At 41.6% G+C, this 17,564-nt stretch overlaps 2 protein-coding genes across 3 annotated transcripts in view; one reads left to right on the top strand and one right to left on the bottom strand.

Moving 5' to 3' along the window:
• The first annotated feature begins 6,292 nt into the window (after positions 1 to 6,292).
• On the top strand, positions 6,293 to 6,895 carry LOC147795735 (uncharacterized). The gene has a single exon (XM_087131462.1). It carries the CDS (start codon positions 6,293 to 6,295, stop codon positions 6,893 to 6,895), a length of 603 nt encoding a protein of 200 aa, XP_086987588.1.
• An 8,878-nt stretch (positions 6,896 to 15,773) lies between these two features.
• The window catches only part of LOC110987483 (uncharacterized), a 64,275-nt gene continuing 62,484 nt past the window's right edge, over positions 15,774 to 17,564 (bottom strand). For both annotated transcript variants that reach the window (XM_022250239.2, XM_022250240.2), the window contains exon 4: positions 15,774 to 16,221. In XM_022250239.2, coding sequence (XP_022105931.2) covers positions 16,064 to 16,221 — 158 coding nt within the window. In that variant the 3' untranslated portion in view covers positions 15,774 to 16,063. The remainder of the gene's footprint in view (positions 16,222 to 17,564) is intronic.

The following is a 17,564-nucleotide window of genomic DNA, read 5'->3' as shown; positions in this document are numbered from 1 at the left end:
AAGGTGAACGCAGTTTTTGTGAATTTGAATTACAGCAAATGAAAATGAATACTTAATACCGACAGTTTACGGGAAAAGACAGATTGTCGGTGAATAAGATTACACATTGGTTACAGTTGGCAGCAAATACGTCAAATTGAAATCCCATTCACTTATTTGTAACCTCTTAAAATGAAACGTAATGCACATCCATTTATTTGAAGGATGCAAAACGAAGGATGCAAACCAGGTTTTCTGTCGCTGCGTTTCCAAAATCCACGCCAAATTGAACTTTTATTTTACAAATCAAACAGCGTATTTTCCGAAATTGGCCAGGCAAACCTATATTACATTAAGTTTCTAGCTACGTTTTAAGCTGGTATCCAGCAGAGGATGTTCTAGTTTTTTCCCTCAGGCTCAAGCAGTAGCATTAAACGTGCCTGGGAGTCGTTAATGAGACTCAGCATGCAAGAATGTTAATTTCTCAAAGCCGAAATACAGCGCAATTTTCGTACTTGCCGACCAGTAGTTTGCTGAAGATCAAAACAAAAGAAAAGATACCTAGGCCTATGTATCTTACGCACCTATTAGGGAGGTTTTAGGGAGCTTTTGCAAAAGGTCGCCGCGGTTTAACCGCACACACGGTCACCGTGGTTAAGCCCCGGAGCTGCAGCGACCGTGTTGATAAGTTCAGTGATGCAAAAACATTTAACGAGGGAGCCCCAGGATGAACGCAATTGTGATGCTAATGCTTCCTGAAATATACATGCCTGTGCTGCCGCAGCAACAGCGTAACCTCAACATTCTGCGTGGTGCACAGACAGACCCTACATTAGGCTACATTAGGCTACGTACATGTAGATACGTGTGTATCTACATGAGTTATTCTCGGCACGTGTAAAGTGTGCGCCGCATTTGCAATACGGCTGTTTCACAGTAGTGCACCATCAAGAGTTTCCAATGCGTTGGCCAATCACAATGCGCGAAAGCTGTCGACCCAATGCGCATTTAGAAAGGGTCGACAAATTTCGAGCGTTGTGATTGACCAACGCGTTGCAAACTCTTGGTGGCGCCCTATTGTGAAACGGCCGTATTAAAAGCGTCGGGGACATAAGCGCGGTAAATTCTTCTCAGACTGTCACAAAAAAAGCAAACTCTGCATATGATACAAAGGCGATCCGCGCAATGCCAGAAACAAATATATTTTACTCTACCCAACATCGAATCTCACACAGAGAACGCTGTCCTGTATTTTTAACACGCGCGCAGGTGTTCATGGACAGCATCATTCGAATGCATGTGTACACACAGACTCGTGCAAGGATTCTCTACATTTTTACCCTGCAAACGACCTGACTTTTTACCAATTCGTGAAAACAGACAAAATATAGAGACTAAGCTTTTGTTAGTTGTTTGTTTGGAAACTCTGCTAATTTGTACTTTGGATCAAAGGAAGTAAAATAGTAGGAAAAAGTCCAGATCGAAGCATTTTCGATTTTCTGAGTTTGGTTACTTGGTGAAAACACAGACGAATTAATCAAATATATTGTGATGTATTTAGAAAATAAAATTTACTGTCGTGTGAAAGCCTGTTTAATGTGCATGTGATATTAAAAAAGCAAATACATGAGAAAGCGTCAATCCAGGGATTTTTAAAAGGCTTTTGATCGCCATGGATGACAACGAAAGGCCTGTGTGTACCTTCAAGAATGTGAAGACTCGTCAACTGGAGCCCCCATCCACGTAAGCAGTCTTTCCAACACAAATTGTGTCATGGAAAGATGTTTTTTTTAATTTTCGTCTGTCTTATGATTTTCGACATTAGTTGAATGACACAATAGATCAATAGTCTGATTTCTCTCGCCCACTGTGGCGCGGCCGCCTGCGAGCTGCGCGCGAGATGGTAATTGAACAAGCATGATGTCATGAAGGAATGTATTGCGATTGGATAGCTGTGTCTTGCAAAATGTACGTCATGAAAACGCACAGTCTCATTGGCAGTTACGCTAGATCTTTTTGCAGCAATATAAATCATACAAGAACACTACTTTCTCACAGCCGAAATACGGCAAAATTTCCGTACTGGCGACCAGTAGTTTTCGATGAAGATCGAAACGAAAGAAAACATGCTCACATACTCGCTTCCCTGAATATACCAGTGCTACATGCACGGAGAGCCTCGAAATGAGGCTAATCGAAAGCTGCAGTGTATTTGCCAAGGCATTCTTGGAAAAAGGTCAAGTCCCCGCCACAACCATTATGTCTCTGCTCGAACAGCCCATCCGTGACATCATTACACTCGGGCAGCCTCCAGAGACCCGCTCGCCACCCGGGCTAGTGGTGGCTAACACCAGGGTAGGCACGAAGACCACGTGATGGCTAAACGAACGCTGTGGTGTAAGTTTGACTCACACGTGTAAGCTAATCGAACGCACCCACGGAGCTTTAGTTGCACGTACTACATAAACTCGAACGCAAAAAAAAAAAAAGAAAAAGAAGCGGACTCTTGCTGACGTCATTGCGTGCGTATTGTCTCTCATCCCGTACATGTACTTCGAAAAGACGTCCAGTACGTAAAACATGGGAAGTTCACGTTCGATCAAAAGGTGAGAAACTGCAACTTTTTTGGAAGGGTTAAAATTATGCGGTGAACATTCGCTGATATGAAATGGATATCTTTGGAAAGTGCAAGGGTTATGCGATTGGGATTTTTTAATGCTGCGTTGGTTTGTTTAAGATGACCGATTACACTTCTTTTGAGAGATTTACCGGATGTGATTGATGATTGTTTTGTCCTTTTATTCGAGTATTCATTTGAAGATGTACATTTTGTGCGGGACGTGCATCTAAATTTTCAAATAGGCATTTGACGCACGCACACCGTCCGCGATAAAAAAATGTCGCGTTCACGTTTGCGTAATACCTCACCATTAGGGAGGTTTAGATAGATGCACGTATTACACAAACGTGAACGCAAACGTGACAATATTTTTTATCGCGCACTGGTGCACGTGTGTCAAATGCCTGCTTGAATGAAAGAAATGTACATCTTTCAGTGAACACTCGAGAGAGCGCATAACCTTTGCGCTCTCCAAAATGTTCATTTCATATCAGCGAATATTTATTGCATAATTTGAAACCTTCCAAAAACGTTGGCGACTGTTCACGGTTTCATTCATACATGGCTTGTTAATCATTATTTGATCGATTTGTATGAAACTCCTGGTACTTTTTTAGTGTAAATTTACAGATTGACCACTTCCAAACCAGCAACATTTGTAATGATCAGGTTTAATGGTTCAGAAGTGGGTTTGCCATTTCTGATGGCATTTTATCTGAACGTTGCCCCACACAATGACTAGAATCACTCCCTCATCGGTTGCAATGAACCATGTTGTTTGGGAATGTTCATTTTGTTTGAAGCGATGCGACTGCAACGCCCGCGTTTCAATGTTGTTGTGATCCAGCGATGCAGATACTTCCAGAGGAGCCTCCGTTGCTAGGAAAACTGCGCCCTCTCTTAGTCTTGCTCGGAGCAATACCAAGGACAGTTTTTCTATGCCTATTGATCGAAACGCGTCACGTTACCATGTATTAACATTAAATAATGCCAGATGGGATGTGATAATGCCTACTGCGTAAAGCAAGCGCTGGAATTAGGATACGAGACAATTTAATCAATTCCGATTGGTCAAAAGTCTGAGCTGTGTGCACGGGGCAACTCGCCACGCGCTCGCCAAGTCCATATAAGGAGATTTTTCTGGATTACTTGCACAAGGAATATACCATCAAATGGATGGGGGTGTTCTGGAAAATGGCAATACAATTTATGAACAAAATCCATTTAATTGTATGGTATATACTCTTTCTCTCACTCTTTGACTAAAATGGCATTTATGAATAAAGGAGTAATAATGTACTTGGCCGGTCTATTAAACTTTAGCTTAAGCCCGGCCAAGCACATAATTATTTATTACCTTATTAACATGACCTGTTAAGGACGTAGGATCCTAACATCAAAAGTATTGGGCATTCAACTTGGTCTCTTACCCGACAATAATGTGGATCAAGCTAACAAAGCTGAGCTGAAACTTTTCACATAATTATTGTATGCTTGTGAACAGGCACCACTGTTTGGTTCTGAATATAAATCCTGACCATCGCCCAATTTGCAAGCAAAATTTTGACGAACTTGGCTGGTTTCTGTCAAAACGCTATGAGGTCATTAAACCTAACATTTTTGGCACCAGTAGTCTTTGTTGAGAGTTAGCGCGTGCACACTCGATTACTTTGCTGTTGATTTTGAGGCAGACGACCTCGGACATTGTGCAGACACTTCTTTCCGCGGATGGAGAAAAAGTTAATTTTAACAAAATACAAAGTTCGCGGAGAAAACCTGATAACTGAAAACTGAGCAGACAGCATCATACCACCGTATTACATTGAACACAGTTGCATAAACTTTGAAACAAATTCTGAAAAGGGGATTTTTGCAAAATAAACACTACCAGATTGGAAATAAATACGTCCATGGTCCTTCTCATTTCGAAATCATTTCTTTAGTTTATCAAAATAAACGAAATAAAGTGCGGTGTGTATTAAAACCTGATAAAAGCATCGGCGGTTTTTTCATATTATTGCAAATGGAATATTTTGCACAAGAATCATTAATCCGTATATTAGTGCATATATGTGCGTTGATGGAGTACATGTACATGTGCAGTACATGCACATGCGCACACATAAATCATGGCCGGCAATCAATCGACAGAGAATAAACAATGAAATTGATCAAACCAACGAAGGACAATTCGCAATAGCTTAAAAACAGCATGATATTTCAAACGCTCTTCCAATTACCAAGATTATGCAGCATGCGTGGAAAAACTGGAGAACAATTTAAAACTTCGATTTTTAAATACACTTTTTATGTTCAAAAATGTTATGTACACAGACATCTTTCACCCCATGTTTCCCCGAAATGTCACTTATAATTAAAATGTAAATGTCAGATGGAACCATTCCCCCAGAGGTAATTTGCTGATGCTGTATTTCCGAAGAATGTAAAGGTATTTGGACCTTGCTGCAAACAGAAATTGACAGGAGCCGGCGTCGTACATGAAAGCGATTCCTCTTGCAGCCCCTGTTTGTCCGCCCGAGCTCAAGAAATAGTGCTCTTTACTTTTGGCATTAGATGGCGCATGTCGCATAATGTGACTGGCAGCTATTAAGGTCTGAGATGCAACTCCCACGAAAGTCTCCGAGATCTATGAATGATTCAACCGGCAAGTGGACTGCGCATGCCTGATCTAGTCGCTCTGGCCCGGGAACCACTGAAACAGCGCTTTCATTTCCTCTCACTTGGGACGCCTCATTGTTTACGAGGTTAATATCCTCACAGGGTATGACGTCACTCTCCTGGTTGAGGGATTGGTGCAGGATGGTAGTTTTCAAGATGTATTTTTGCGTTGGGGAGTTGTTAATTATATATAACGGTTTGCCCGTACCCAATACCCAACGTATATTAATAAAAAAAATACATCTTGAAAATAGTTCGCGGTACCCGTTGCTTCATTTGACTCGGACCGGCCAGCCGACCCCAGCAAGCTCGGTGGTCGAGTGGTTAAGACATCTGCACTAGTAAGCAGGAGGTCGTGGGTTCGAGTCCCACCCGAGTAAGCTTGTGAGGTTTTTCCGCAAGCTCTCGGACAAGCACTGAGCATACAGTGCTTATTAATATACGTTGGGTACGGGCAAACCATTATATATAATTAAGGATGGTAGTTGTTCCGATTCTGTAAAAGCAAAAGAGTTAAATAAAATAAAACTCGAGGTTAGCATTTGTTTCATTTACAAATAAGAGGTGATCAGGTGGGGCATTTTATTTTTGGCTTAGGGGAAATACGCACCCTAAATATGTTAGCGGAATGCCATGAATGGATGGGCACGGGCGTCGCCGCCCTCTTTAAATATGGGAGAGGGCTGCGCCATCATCAAATGTGCCGACGGGCCGTCGGTAGATCTCATGAGCATGGTAGTCTAATTTCCCGATGTGATATTTACGTGACCCCCATTCGTGCTGACAACATCACGATTTTGCCAAGAAATATGTCCATTCATTCGGTTGAGCGCCGAAGTGAATTAGAATGAATTGAATTTATCCTTGTTATATAAGAGTAACGGCCGATACGCGAGTGGTCAATAGAGAGTATAAAGATTGGGTCTGGCATGGCTGAGGCCTTCACGCTTGCACGCCGCTGTGACCTCCATTTAAAATTTCGCCATACTACATCGTGTTGTCTTAGATTACACCATGAGCTCGCCCGCTACGAAGGAAGACATTCAACAACTACTCGGTCAGTTCTGTTCTAATCACGCCAAGTTGTTCGAAGATAGCCTGTCTGAAGTCTCAGTTAGTTTCGGTGCTGCGATAAAATCTGCTACTAATATTCAGTCAACATGGAAAAGAGAAGTGCACAAGAGACAGTATAATTTCAACCAGTCCGTCTTGGACCAGTTGACAGAGGTAGACTATAAGAACAGTTCTCCAGAAGTGAAGTGTCCACTTCAAAAAGCGGTTAATCTTCTTCACCATCAACAGAAGCTGATAAGTCTGGCTGACACTAGCCCCTCTGGCTGGGATACGGTAGAAGAGTACAAAAATAACGAACTGGCCAGCGACGCCGATGACGACAACAAAATCATACGTGCGGAGTCCAGAGCTGCGTGTAAGCTCAAAGCTTCGGCCTCGAAGGGCAGCCAAGCCAAACGCTTCAAGACAGACTATGGGACCTCAACTTCTGCTAGTTCTGCTCCTGCAGCCTCTTCTCAACCTCGGCTTTTTTGCCCCTATCGAATCCCCACAATGTTGCCTAAGACATTAGTAGGTTGTGTGTTAGACAAAAAGTCTTTTTAGAAATGGAATGGATACCCAGGAGCAAAAATAGAAAAGCAGACTTCTTAAGCAAACTATCAGATCCGGATGATTGGGAAACCTCCAACGAAATCTTTCATCTTCTGTCCTGGCGATGGGGCCCATACTCCATTGATCGGTTCGCCAGTTACTGTAATTGTAATACTTTACAATTACAGTAAATGGCGAACCGATCAAGGTTTAATTCCAGGTTCTGGAATACTGGATCAGAGGCAGTGGACACCATTACTCAGAATTGGCAGGATGACAATAATTGGGTTGTTCCGCCTTAATTGCGAGAAGCATTTTGCACATGAGAAAGTGTAAGGGAAGAGGGAACTTTAATTTGTTCAGCCTGGCAGTTGGCACCGTTTTGGCCTCTACAAGGTGTCCCAGAAAAAACCAAACCCTGAGGAAAGGGGTTCAAGCCCTGAGATATGTTCAAACCATGAGATATGATTATAATGTACAATGACCTCCAAAAAGTAGAAGCAGTATTCTTTCTAATGATACCTTGATGGTATTCCTCCTGTCATGTATGACTGAACACCATTGACCTGAAAATGGGGCCTCCTAACTCAGTTGTAACACTTTGGATAAACCAGTGAATGAGGTTGTCCTCTGTCATGGTTGTCCCGGTTGAAAGTGACAACAAAAGGTCATGTTAATGAGGGAAAATTGCCTTTTGTCACTTTCAAGTTATGCAATAATCTGATTTAAATGTGTTGACTTGCCCCGCGCAATCCTGCTACATGGTGCACCTTGCCAAAGAGCAAAGAGTGTTTGTCGTGACGAAATTTCTCGCCACCCAAGCTGCATTTAGAGAAGCTTTCCCTTAGAGGAGTCCACCGGCAAAGTCGACCATCTGGGAAAATGTGCGCAAATACTGAGAACGTGGGACAAGCCTTAATTTGAATAGGGGTCATTCGGGAAGGAGCCGCACAGTGCGTGCGAACTCCTGAAAACATTGCTACAGTTCGACAGCAACTTGTCGAACAGCCAAGGGGAACCAGTTGCAGGAGAAATGGACTTGGACGGTCCCATTCTTCGTTCAACCGCATATTAGTTAGACCTGCAGTTCCATCCATACCAAATGCACATTCGCCACCAACTTTTGCGTTGAGACCTCATGAGGAAACATGAGTTTGCTCAATGGCTCCTGGAACGCTGTCAGGCCAATGAAAAGTTTCTTGAATGTTTGACAATCGGTGATGAAGCAGCATGTTGGATGAACGTGAACGACCAACATGATTTGTGAGAAGGTCACCTTTTGGGTGTTTGAAGGACAAAGTTTTCACCAGTCAACCACGTAGCATCCAAGACTTACGAGGTCGCGTTCAACAGGAGTTCGACATCTTACGACATGACCATGCATTGGTGAGACGAGCTGTGGCTGACATGCGCCGCCATTGTGAACTCTGCATCGAAAGGGACGGTGGAAACGCAGGAGGTGTCGGTGCATAACTAACTGTGAATTACGTACTGTGTAAATAATCGATGTGCCCCTGATATCTTATCCAGGACAAGCATTACAGAGGACAACCTCATTCATTGGTTTATCCAAAGTGTTACAACTGAGTTCGGATGCCTCATTTTCAAGACAATGGTGTTCAGTCATGCATGACAGGAGGGATACCACCAAGGTATCATTAGAAAGAGTACTGCTTCTACGTTTTGGAGGTTTTTGCACATTATAATCATATCTCATGGTTTGGGCATATTAACCCCTTTCCTCAGGGTTTGGTTTTTTTCTGGGACACCCTGTATTGGTCCCGGATGGGTTTTCAAGTAACGCGGATATTGCCGAAGTTTTGGCATTCTCCAGCCCATTTCACCTTTTCGTGGAAGGTCTAGGACCAAACTCTAAATTTGTAGAAAACATCTGCCGTAGTACAGTACTAGCGTTAAGATTCGGGGTGAAACCTAACTAGTTGAGGAAATGCTTTAACGCATGACATTTAGCACTCCGAGTGCTTCCTTCCACAGTGGAAGGATGGTTGAAGTCAACAGTAGGTAAGCGTTCAGAACGCCCAAAGTTGCCAGGCAACTTGAGGTACTTCGTACGCAACTTCAGCAGCATTAATAGCAGACTAAATATTGTACAAAGTAATGTTAAATGGAGTTTAACGGTATTTCTCATAAGCTTGTCTTTGGTGGTCATATATGGAAAACCCGTTTTGCTGTAACATCCTCAGAAGCAGATCTGAGTCACCTGGTTAATCAGCTCCTAAAAGTGCTGTACAGTTCAAGGGCGCCATAGACAGCGCCTACTTTGGAAAATGGCATCATTGGGCATTATCTCATCAGAAATAACCACTACCAGCGGATCCGTACATCATAGCACTTTATCTGACTCATCTGGCCGATTCGGCAAACTCCCCGGCTCCCATCATGAGCACAATAGCCACAATCTCCTGGGCTCACACCATGGCAACGTCTCCTGGATCCTATAAAGGACCCATTAGTCGTCCATTCGGTGGAAGGACACAAGCGTCTGCTGTCTAAACCCCAGAATAGGAAAGACCTCATCACACCTGACATGCTGGTGAAATTAGTTCACAAAAACTAATCTGATGAATATTAGGTCCTTGGCTATGATGCTTATTTCGTACGCAGGGCTTTTACGTTTCAATGAGTTGGCGGCTCTAAAACTGAAGCATATCCATTTTTTGATGATTACCTATCTATCGATATAGAATCGAGCAAAACTGATGTTATCAGACAGGGAAATGCAGTATAGGTAGCAAGATCTCATCTGCTTACTTGTCCAGTAGCCATGTTGGAGCTCTATTTATCTCTAGCACATATTCCTAGTTCTGATAAAGATGTATATGTGTTTAGAAATCTATTAAAAAGTAAAGACGGATGTAGGTTACGACAAACCAATGAGCCTAAGAGTTACTCCAGGCTTAGAGCGTTGATCTTTAGCACGTATTGATGTATCGACGTTTGCTGCACACAGCTTGAGGACTGGCGGTGCCTTTGACGCTGCCAAAGCGGGAGTGCCCGACAGGCTTTTCAAACGTCATTGGAGATGGAAGACATAAACGGCGAAAGATATGTATATAAATATACGAGACAGTTTTGAAAATCTTTAATGGGTTTCCAAATGTCTTGGTATTTAATATCATCCCGTTCTTTATAATTTCATCGGTCCAGGTCACAGCGTCAAGCAACGTTACCAAAATAGTGTATGTGTCGAGTTTAGTGTGTTGTGTTAAAGGATAACTGGCTGAACGGCGGGATCACCCCTACCCCCCTCTAGCGACGGCCATGGGATAGGGCAGTTGGTTTGAGAGCTTTGGTTTGTTTCAAGAGATTGAGCTCTGGATTTTGAGTGGTGTATCAAATAGGCTTTCACAAGATCTGTGCGATTTGTTGTGCTTGGTTCAGGAGAATGGACGCTACTAATGCCCAAGCCTAGTTACGTCGCGTCCATTTTCCTGAGCCGGTCTTAAACGTTAGCTTAAGAATTGCCAAGCACATATTAGCACATGTAGTGTGCAGGTGTGGCATACAAAGTGTGGACCTCTACACAAAAGAAGCCCACATAATGTAGGGTGCGATGGCGTAGTGTGGACTCGCACACGTCAACACAATGTTTCCCCTCTCTGAAAAACCATTTCAGAGGCAATTTGGGGTCAAGGTTATCGTGGCAAAATGAAGAGAAATAGTCCAGGGAATCACCATCAAAAATCCAGCTCGAAGGAGTTATGTTAGTTAGAGAAAAAGGAGAATTTTCCTCAAGTTTCCCTAACCACAGGAGAACAAAGGAAAGTCCACACTTTGTATGTAAAACGGGCATGTGTGGGTGCGCTAGTACATGGTGCCTGGTAGGGTACTGGAACAATGGAAGGCAACCCAAAAGGCCAGTTTTGATCCTTGTGGGGTAGTAAAGTGGTACCCCACAAGAATTTCACGAAATAGATGTTTCAAATTTACTCAAAAAGGAGGAATTTTCAAGTGCCATTCAACCCAGGAAACTGAATTTGGTTTGAAATGGCTGTGATTTGAATTTTTTTCTGTGTTGTTTGGGAGTTTTTTACACGAGAACAAAGGAAATACCCCACAAGTATACATATGTAAGGGTGTGTGGGGGTAGGTTAGTCTGGCACAATTTCACCTTTGCGACAAAAATAACAAAAGGTCACATCAATAGGAATAAGCATAATAATTATGATCATAAACATATGAATAGGAATGAGGGATAGGATAAAATGTATGGCATAAGATGACCTAGGGATGCATAGGAACAGCATAGGGTCGAAAAGTGTGGCACAACATAACCTTATGTATGGGATAAAATATGCATAAGGCATATCATGGGGTAAAACCTTTCGGCACAGTTTGAGCTTTCTTATGAAATAGGATGATAAAAAATATGTGATGAGTCATAGGCAGTATGATGTCATGGAAAAATACTGCCTGGCCCACCAGGAGATCCTAACGTGATCAAGGAGCAGGAAACGATCATCCCTAAACAAAGGGCCGTACGTGCCGCCATACACTATACCCTACTCCTCATTCCCATTCATATTTTTATGATCATAGCTATTATGTTTATGCCTATTGATGTCACTTTTGCTATTTTTGTCGCAAAGGTCGAATTGTGCCAGACTGACCCCTCTACTCATATTATTCCCATTCATGAATACCTTTTTATTCAGGGAGTCAAAAGGAGTCAATATTTGATCGATTTCCAATAATTTTGTTCTACCGTTCGTTTTATGGTTTATTCCTTTTGAAAGAAACCATCTTTTTATATGAACTTGGCGCGCGTGGTGCGTCCTGCACACACAGACTCCTGACCAATCAGACTCGATTAAACTGTCTTTTATCCATGTGCCAGCGTGCAATTTACGTAGGGGGCATTATCACTTCTCGGCGGGCATTATCAAAGTTTATGTTCAGACACGGTCACATGACACGTTTCGACCAATACTAGAAAAACCATACCAGATACTATGAATATCCATTTTAGGCAACTCATTGCTACGTGCACCGGAGACCAAATGCTTCGAAATGTCTTCAAAGTTGGTTCCGGTCAAAATGCAGTTTGTTAAACTAACATATAATAATCAACAGTTGGGCTGCTAACTGAATATTGATAGTTAATTGTCTCTAATCGGCTACAGGCAGAGGGGTGGTCCACGTCAATTTGTTCACCCAAGGGAAGAAAAACCATTAATGCCATCTGAACGACTCGTCCTGACCACTGACAAATGTTAAATGAGGCATGAATACATTTATGCTGTCCATAAATAAGATCATATATCGTTGAAAGGAACCGCAGACTCGAATTATCATCGGAGGCAGTTGGGAGGGGGGCCATAATGCGCACATCCCCAGCTCCAGTATCGTCTTTACTTCAGCACCACCTTAATAAATTTTCCACTTTTAAAGTTTGTTTACTTTCTGGTTATATTTTTGTTATAGTTTCTAAGGTTGGAGGTATTCCGGTGACAAGACCTCGCTGGAGTGTCATCTACCGGTTTTTATGCGCACTATCTTCGACAATAAATGAACATTGTGCGCTTCACGAGTTCAGTAGGTGTCTTATGTCCTTCATGAGGCTTGTGTTGCTTCGGCACACAATTAACGTTATATCAAAAAAGCCAAGAAACAATTTAAAAAGAAGTTAAATCTTGAAAATATTATTGAACAAAATTCGCTGGAAAGCAACATACATATAAGGAAACATTTCGGGGAATAAAACCACTTGGTAACCAAACCGTACTGAGCAGGCTGTCATGAAGAGCAAAGATAAAATGGAAATGGAGTTAGCTTGTGTGCAAAACAGTAAGGACCCAAGCAATCATGCACGTCAGTGGTATTAAATTACGCATAGTATTATAGACCTGCTGGTCCAAAAATGGATACCAATGTTGCCATTCAGTGCCTTGCTGGAGTAATCCACATGAACGAAAATGTTTCTACAAAAAACCTAACCCACAGAATCTTTCTACCCACTTACCTGAGGTTCTCATGGAGTTTATGGTTAGCTAGATGAGAGATGGGACATCAGATGCAAAAGCGTTCTTGAAGATGTCGTCCGCAAACTTCGACATAAATAGCAGTTCGTCAAAACTTGTAACCGTCGCCAGGGATGCAATTCGAGCAGGACTGCTGAAATTCTGACAATATTCCACTGCGTCTCTATACGATAAGGATGCTGCAAAGTACCGGTAGCATTTGCCTTGACTCTCAGTCCATTGCAATGGGCAGCGTGTACATACTCCTTGAATGGAATCAATCGAAGTCTGTAGGTAGACAATCGCCAGAATCACCCAGAGAGCCATTGTGCAGTAGTAGCGTATAAATCTTGGCAACTAAACTCACCACTACCCAAAAACTGCACTCCGCACTTGGAACAACTCAGGCAAATGTTGACTGGCTTTCCTGTATAGTTTTTGAATACTGACTATTTTGCCACTAATATTAGTTCTGGTTATGCTTATCCCAATGTTGACGTTACTGTGATTCAGTCGACGTATACTTTGTTGCGCAGGCAAACGTCAGTAGGCCAAGGTAATCAACTTTGACTCCACGGGCTGCGTGCGCGTTCCTTCACTGGCGCAAGGCATGGTGGGAACCAACATGGCGCGGCACCCATGGGAACTAGGCTGGTACATAATGCGTTAATGCATTTGCACTCGGTTGCATAAGATATGTACGTGTGTATCTTTTCTTTCTTTCAATCTTCATAAAAAACTATTGCTTAGTAAGTACGGAGTAGCATTCTTGCCTGATGAGTCTCATACCGACTCTCAGAAACATTTAATGCTACAGTTTGCTCAATTAGGAGGAGGGGAGGAAAGGGGCGGGGAGACCACGCTAACCGATCCACCAACGGCCTACATCTTCTTCATATCAAAACTTGAGCCTTACGTGTCTTTATTCATTGCTTCAGTGTTGAAAGAAAACTGAAGAAATTTAGTGGATTTTTGATTTGCCTTCGTTACAGGCTAAATTGATGAGTACATATGGAGGTACTTACGAGAGTCTAAGTACACTACCTCAAGAACATAAAACTGCAAGGAAAGTAGTAATTCTTTAAAGCATATTTAAACAAAATTTAATGTACCGCTCTTTCCTCAGTGCCCAAACGTTGAGTGGGCCAACTTGAGTCGGATGCTGCTCATAAAATGTTTGATCCTACCTTGGTCAGATTCTAAATCTGTTGATTTTTTAGTAGATGACTAGCAATTGCAGACCTTAGAAATGGCTGGCATGTTGATTTTGGTCGTAACGTGGGTTGTCATCATTGAACCATACTAGCAGACTGAGGCTGTAACGAATGATGCGAGTTTTAATTGACTGGATTGGATCGCTTATTGATATAACGAATGCGGCGGGTGGCTATTATTAAGCTTCCAGAGAGGTTTGAGCAGGTATCCTGCAGAAGTTTTTCTGTTTTTCCCTCTCAGGCTCTTGAGTTTGTGAAAATGGCGGCAGTTTACGGTATCATTCATAAATTGTGTCGGAGCGCTATGCAAAATTGGCTATGCATTATTTGTTCAATTTGTGTGAAACTCCTTGGGCTTTTTTAGTGAAAATTCATAGATTGACTGCTTCCAAATCAGCAACATTTGCTAATGATGAGGTTTAACGGTTCGGAAGTGGGTTTGCCATACCAAATTATTAGAAATATTGAAAGGGGTTTAGCTTCCCTTATCGGTTAGGATTACTCCCAGAGCTACAAAGTGCACTGGAAAATTGCCCGGATTAAAACGAAGATAGAAATTGCATATTACCCAAAGTTTGAGTTGTGTCAACCCAACATTGGGGTAGTATTTACCCATTTTATGGATGAAGCCAGGCTCATACTCGTGTATGAACTTGAGACCCGTATGCTCATCATGGACGGTAAGGAGCTCTGATATTTATGCCTTTGTGGCATTTTTGGATTTACATCTCTGAACAAACCCACCTGTAACGAACTGTCTCAGGTTTTGCCTCCGTGTAATTCACCCTCAGTTTTTTACTTACGGTGTTTTAAATTCAAATTTCCACCAAAGTGCTGCACAGCGTTTTCATTTACACGCGAAGTATGACTAAACAGCATGTTATTAAGTAACATCCACTGCACTGCACATGCACATATTCAATATAATCCGCATTTATACCGTACGGCTCAGATCTCCGTAGTCTATACAACCTATACTCGTTGTGAATAGGCTTAAAACTTAATAAGATGTAATTTCTGTGTTAATTCTAATTTCTTAGTCTTAAAAATGTAGTTGCAGTGTGAAAATTTTAAGTTAAACCTTTATCTGCTGTAGGATAATTAAGCGTCATTTAGGATCACTAAATACGTTTTTTGTGACAAAACATGATCTGGCTTGTCTTGCTTTATGTTGCAAATGATGTGCCATTCGGATTGTGCTTTTGTGTTACTTACTCTTTATTCAGATAAACGTGTGGAGAAACGATCGTCGTTCGATCCTTCCATCAATTGCTTGATCGATTCATCTACCAATCTGTTAATTGGTCAATCATTAAAATTGTACACAGAGACATTAGATTAATTCTAATCAAGATTACATTCACCAAATTGAACCCAACTGTATCTAGTATACAAAGGGGCAAACATTTCAAAGAACACTTTATTATATTATTTATTATTTAAATAACATTAATTGTATGTTAAAGTAAGGACATTACCTATATAGGCACGTCACACTTCAAAACTTCTATTCATAAATCTTGTTGCATTATTGTACAAAGATTGATTTGATCAATTTCTTTCCTCGACTTCTGATATTTGGAAGAAGTCATTTGGTCGTGCTTGCCGCATGAACTGCATTCACAATGACATCATCAAAAACGCAGGACTTTCGTATAACGCATTATTTATCGTTAAGCCCATTGAAGGTTTTTCTTTAACTCTTGTTAAAAGTGCATCAACAATTATTCATTATTATTTATCGACAACTAAAGGCTAAAGGCAAAGAACATCTAATTATCGAACACTTCTTCCGCTAGCTGATTCTAAGTCTTTAAAATCGTATTATAAATCAAACAGGCAATTACATAATGACAATTATTAATTGTATTTAAATCATACAATCATCTCATTTTGAATAAGTTTTCATTTCTTCAGTTCTTCAAGTCCTCTCTATTTTTCTTGAACACGACACAAAATTATTTTGTCAGAAACAGATGGTTGTATCACAACTGACAAATAAACGGGTTTTCCTGCAGCTCTAAGCGAGGCCCGGTCGTTGGTGATCCATCAGTAGCTGGTGGTGTGTTATAAAAAATGTCAGTATTCTCGTCATCCATGTTGAATTGGTGTTCCGTGTCGTCAGTAGCCAACAAGGTAGGACCTAGAATGCGTGTTATTAAAACAGGGAAATGCAAACGGTAGACGCGTCAGATTATTTTGACAGTCTTATACTTTGGATGCCATGGAATTTTATATTGCCTCAGAATATACCTGCGGGCCCAACATTTGGAAAAGTCTCTCACTAAGTAAGATCTAATACACAGAACAACCGATCCCATTTCCGGTACGTCTGGCGTACGAAGAATCTCCAGAACTAACCGCGCACTTGAAAGCGGATCATCCTTCTTCGTGTATTAGGGCACCCTTTTTATATTCTGTGGTTCTCATTTCCGATCGACCCTATTTTGGGCTCCCGATTATGGGAAAAAAGTTTTTTTTCCCCCACCGACCCTGCTAAAAGGACCTTAACCCCCCCCTAAAAAAACCCCAAAAAACAAAACTGGCCAGCATGACCTTTGAAAACAAAAGCCCTGAAAACTTACGATTTTGCAAACGACCAACTGCGACGGTCGGTGTTCGCGTGAACATTTGGTATACCGCATTCAGTAGCCCTACACTTGTCTTGACCCGGACTCGTAGAAGGGGGTTTTCAATGTGAGCAGCATGGTACCGACCAGAAGCATTAGACTTCTCTTCGTTTAACAATAAGGACATGTATATCCCATTTGCATGTAAGTATACACACAAAACGTGTTTTTAATATTTTTTATACATTTATCTTTGTTTAATACTTATGTATATCAAAAATGCAGAGAGAACAAAAAGGCCCCTGTACACGGAAAATTGAGGATAAAAGATAAGTCTACTCGAGTAGCTACGCGCGCTGATCATATCATTCAATATGGCGGCGTCCACTGTTGTGGCCTTCGTTAGTTGCATGGTCCAAATAAAATCACGGGGTCCGATTATGATAGGCCCAACCTGGGTCCTAGATGTGGCAGAGAATATTCAATAAAACAAGTAACAAGAATATGTGTACATTGTGCACTTGGCCTGGTTTATTCAGTCATTTATACACCAGCAACATGGAATTTTTTTTTCGACCGACCGACCTTATCTCAAGTGGTAAAAGAAATGAGAACCATAGAATTTAACAAGAGCGCCCTAATGAGCTGGGAAGGTACGGCAACCTCACATTTGGGTGAAACCCTGAAAATGCTGTCGTTTATGTTTCTTAATCAATTACAAGTTGGATTGTTTAAAGAATGCCTCAACTGAACTTATTCACGAGTCGACCACATTAAACTGAATGCGAGGTTAACTTGTTTTATTTCGAGAATCATACGAAATTAGTAAATGAAGTTAAAGATAAGTTTCACCCCAAGTGATGTTTCAAACAACATTTTTAAATACAAAATGTGATTTACGGAACCCGAAAGAGTC

The sequence above is a fragment of the Acanthaster planci genome, linkage group LG21, assembly GCF_054643075.1.
Source record: "Acanthaster planci isolate LZ-2023a linkage group LG21, COTS_SCS, whole genome shotgun sequence".
NCBI lineage: Eukaryota > Metazoa > Echinodermata > Asteroidea > Valvatida > Acanthasteridae > Acanthaster > Acanthaster planci.
The sequence above is the reverse complement of the archived record's forward strand: the minus strand, read 5'-3'. Positions and strand labels throughout refer to the sequence as shown.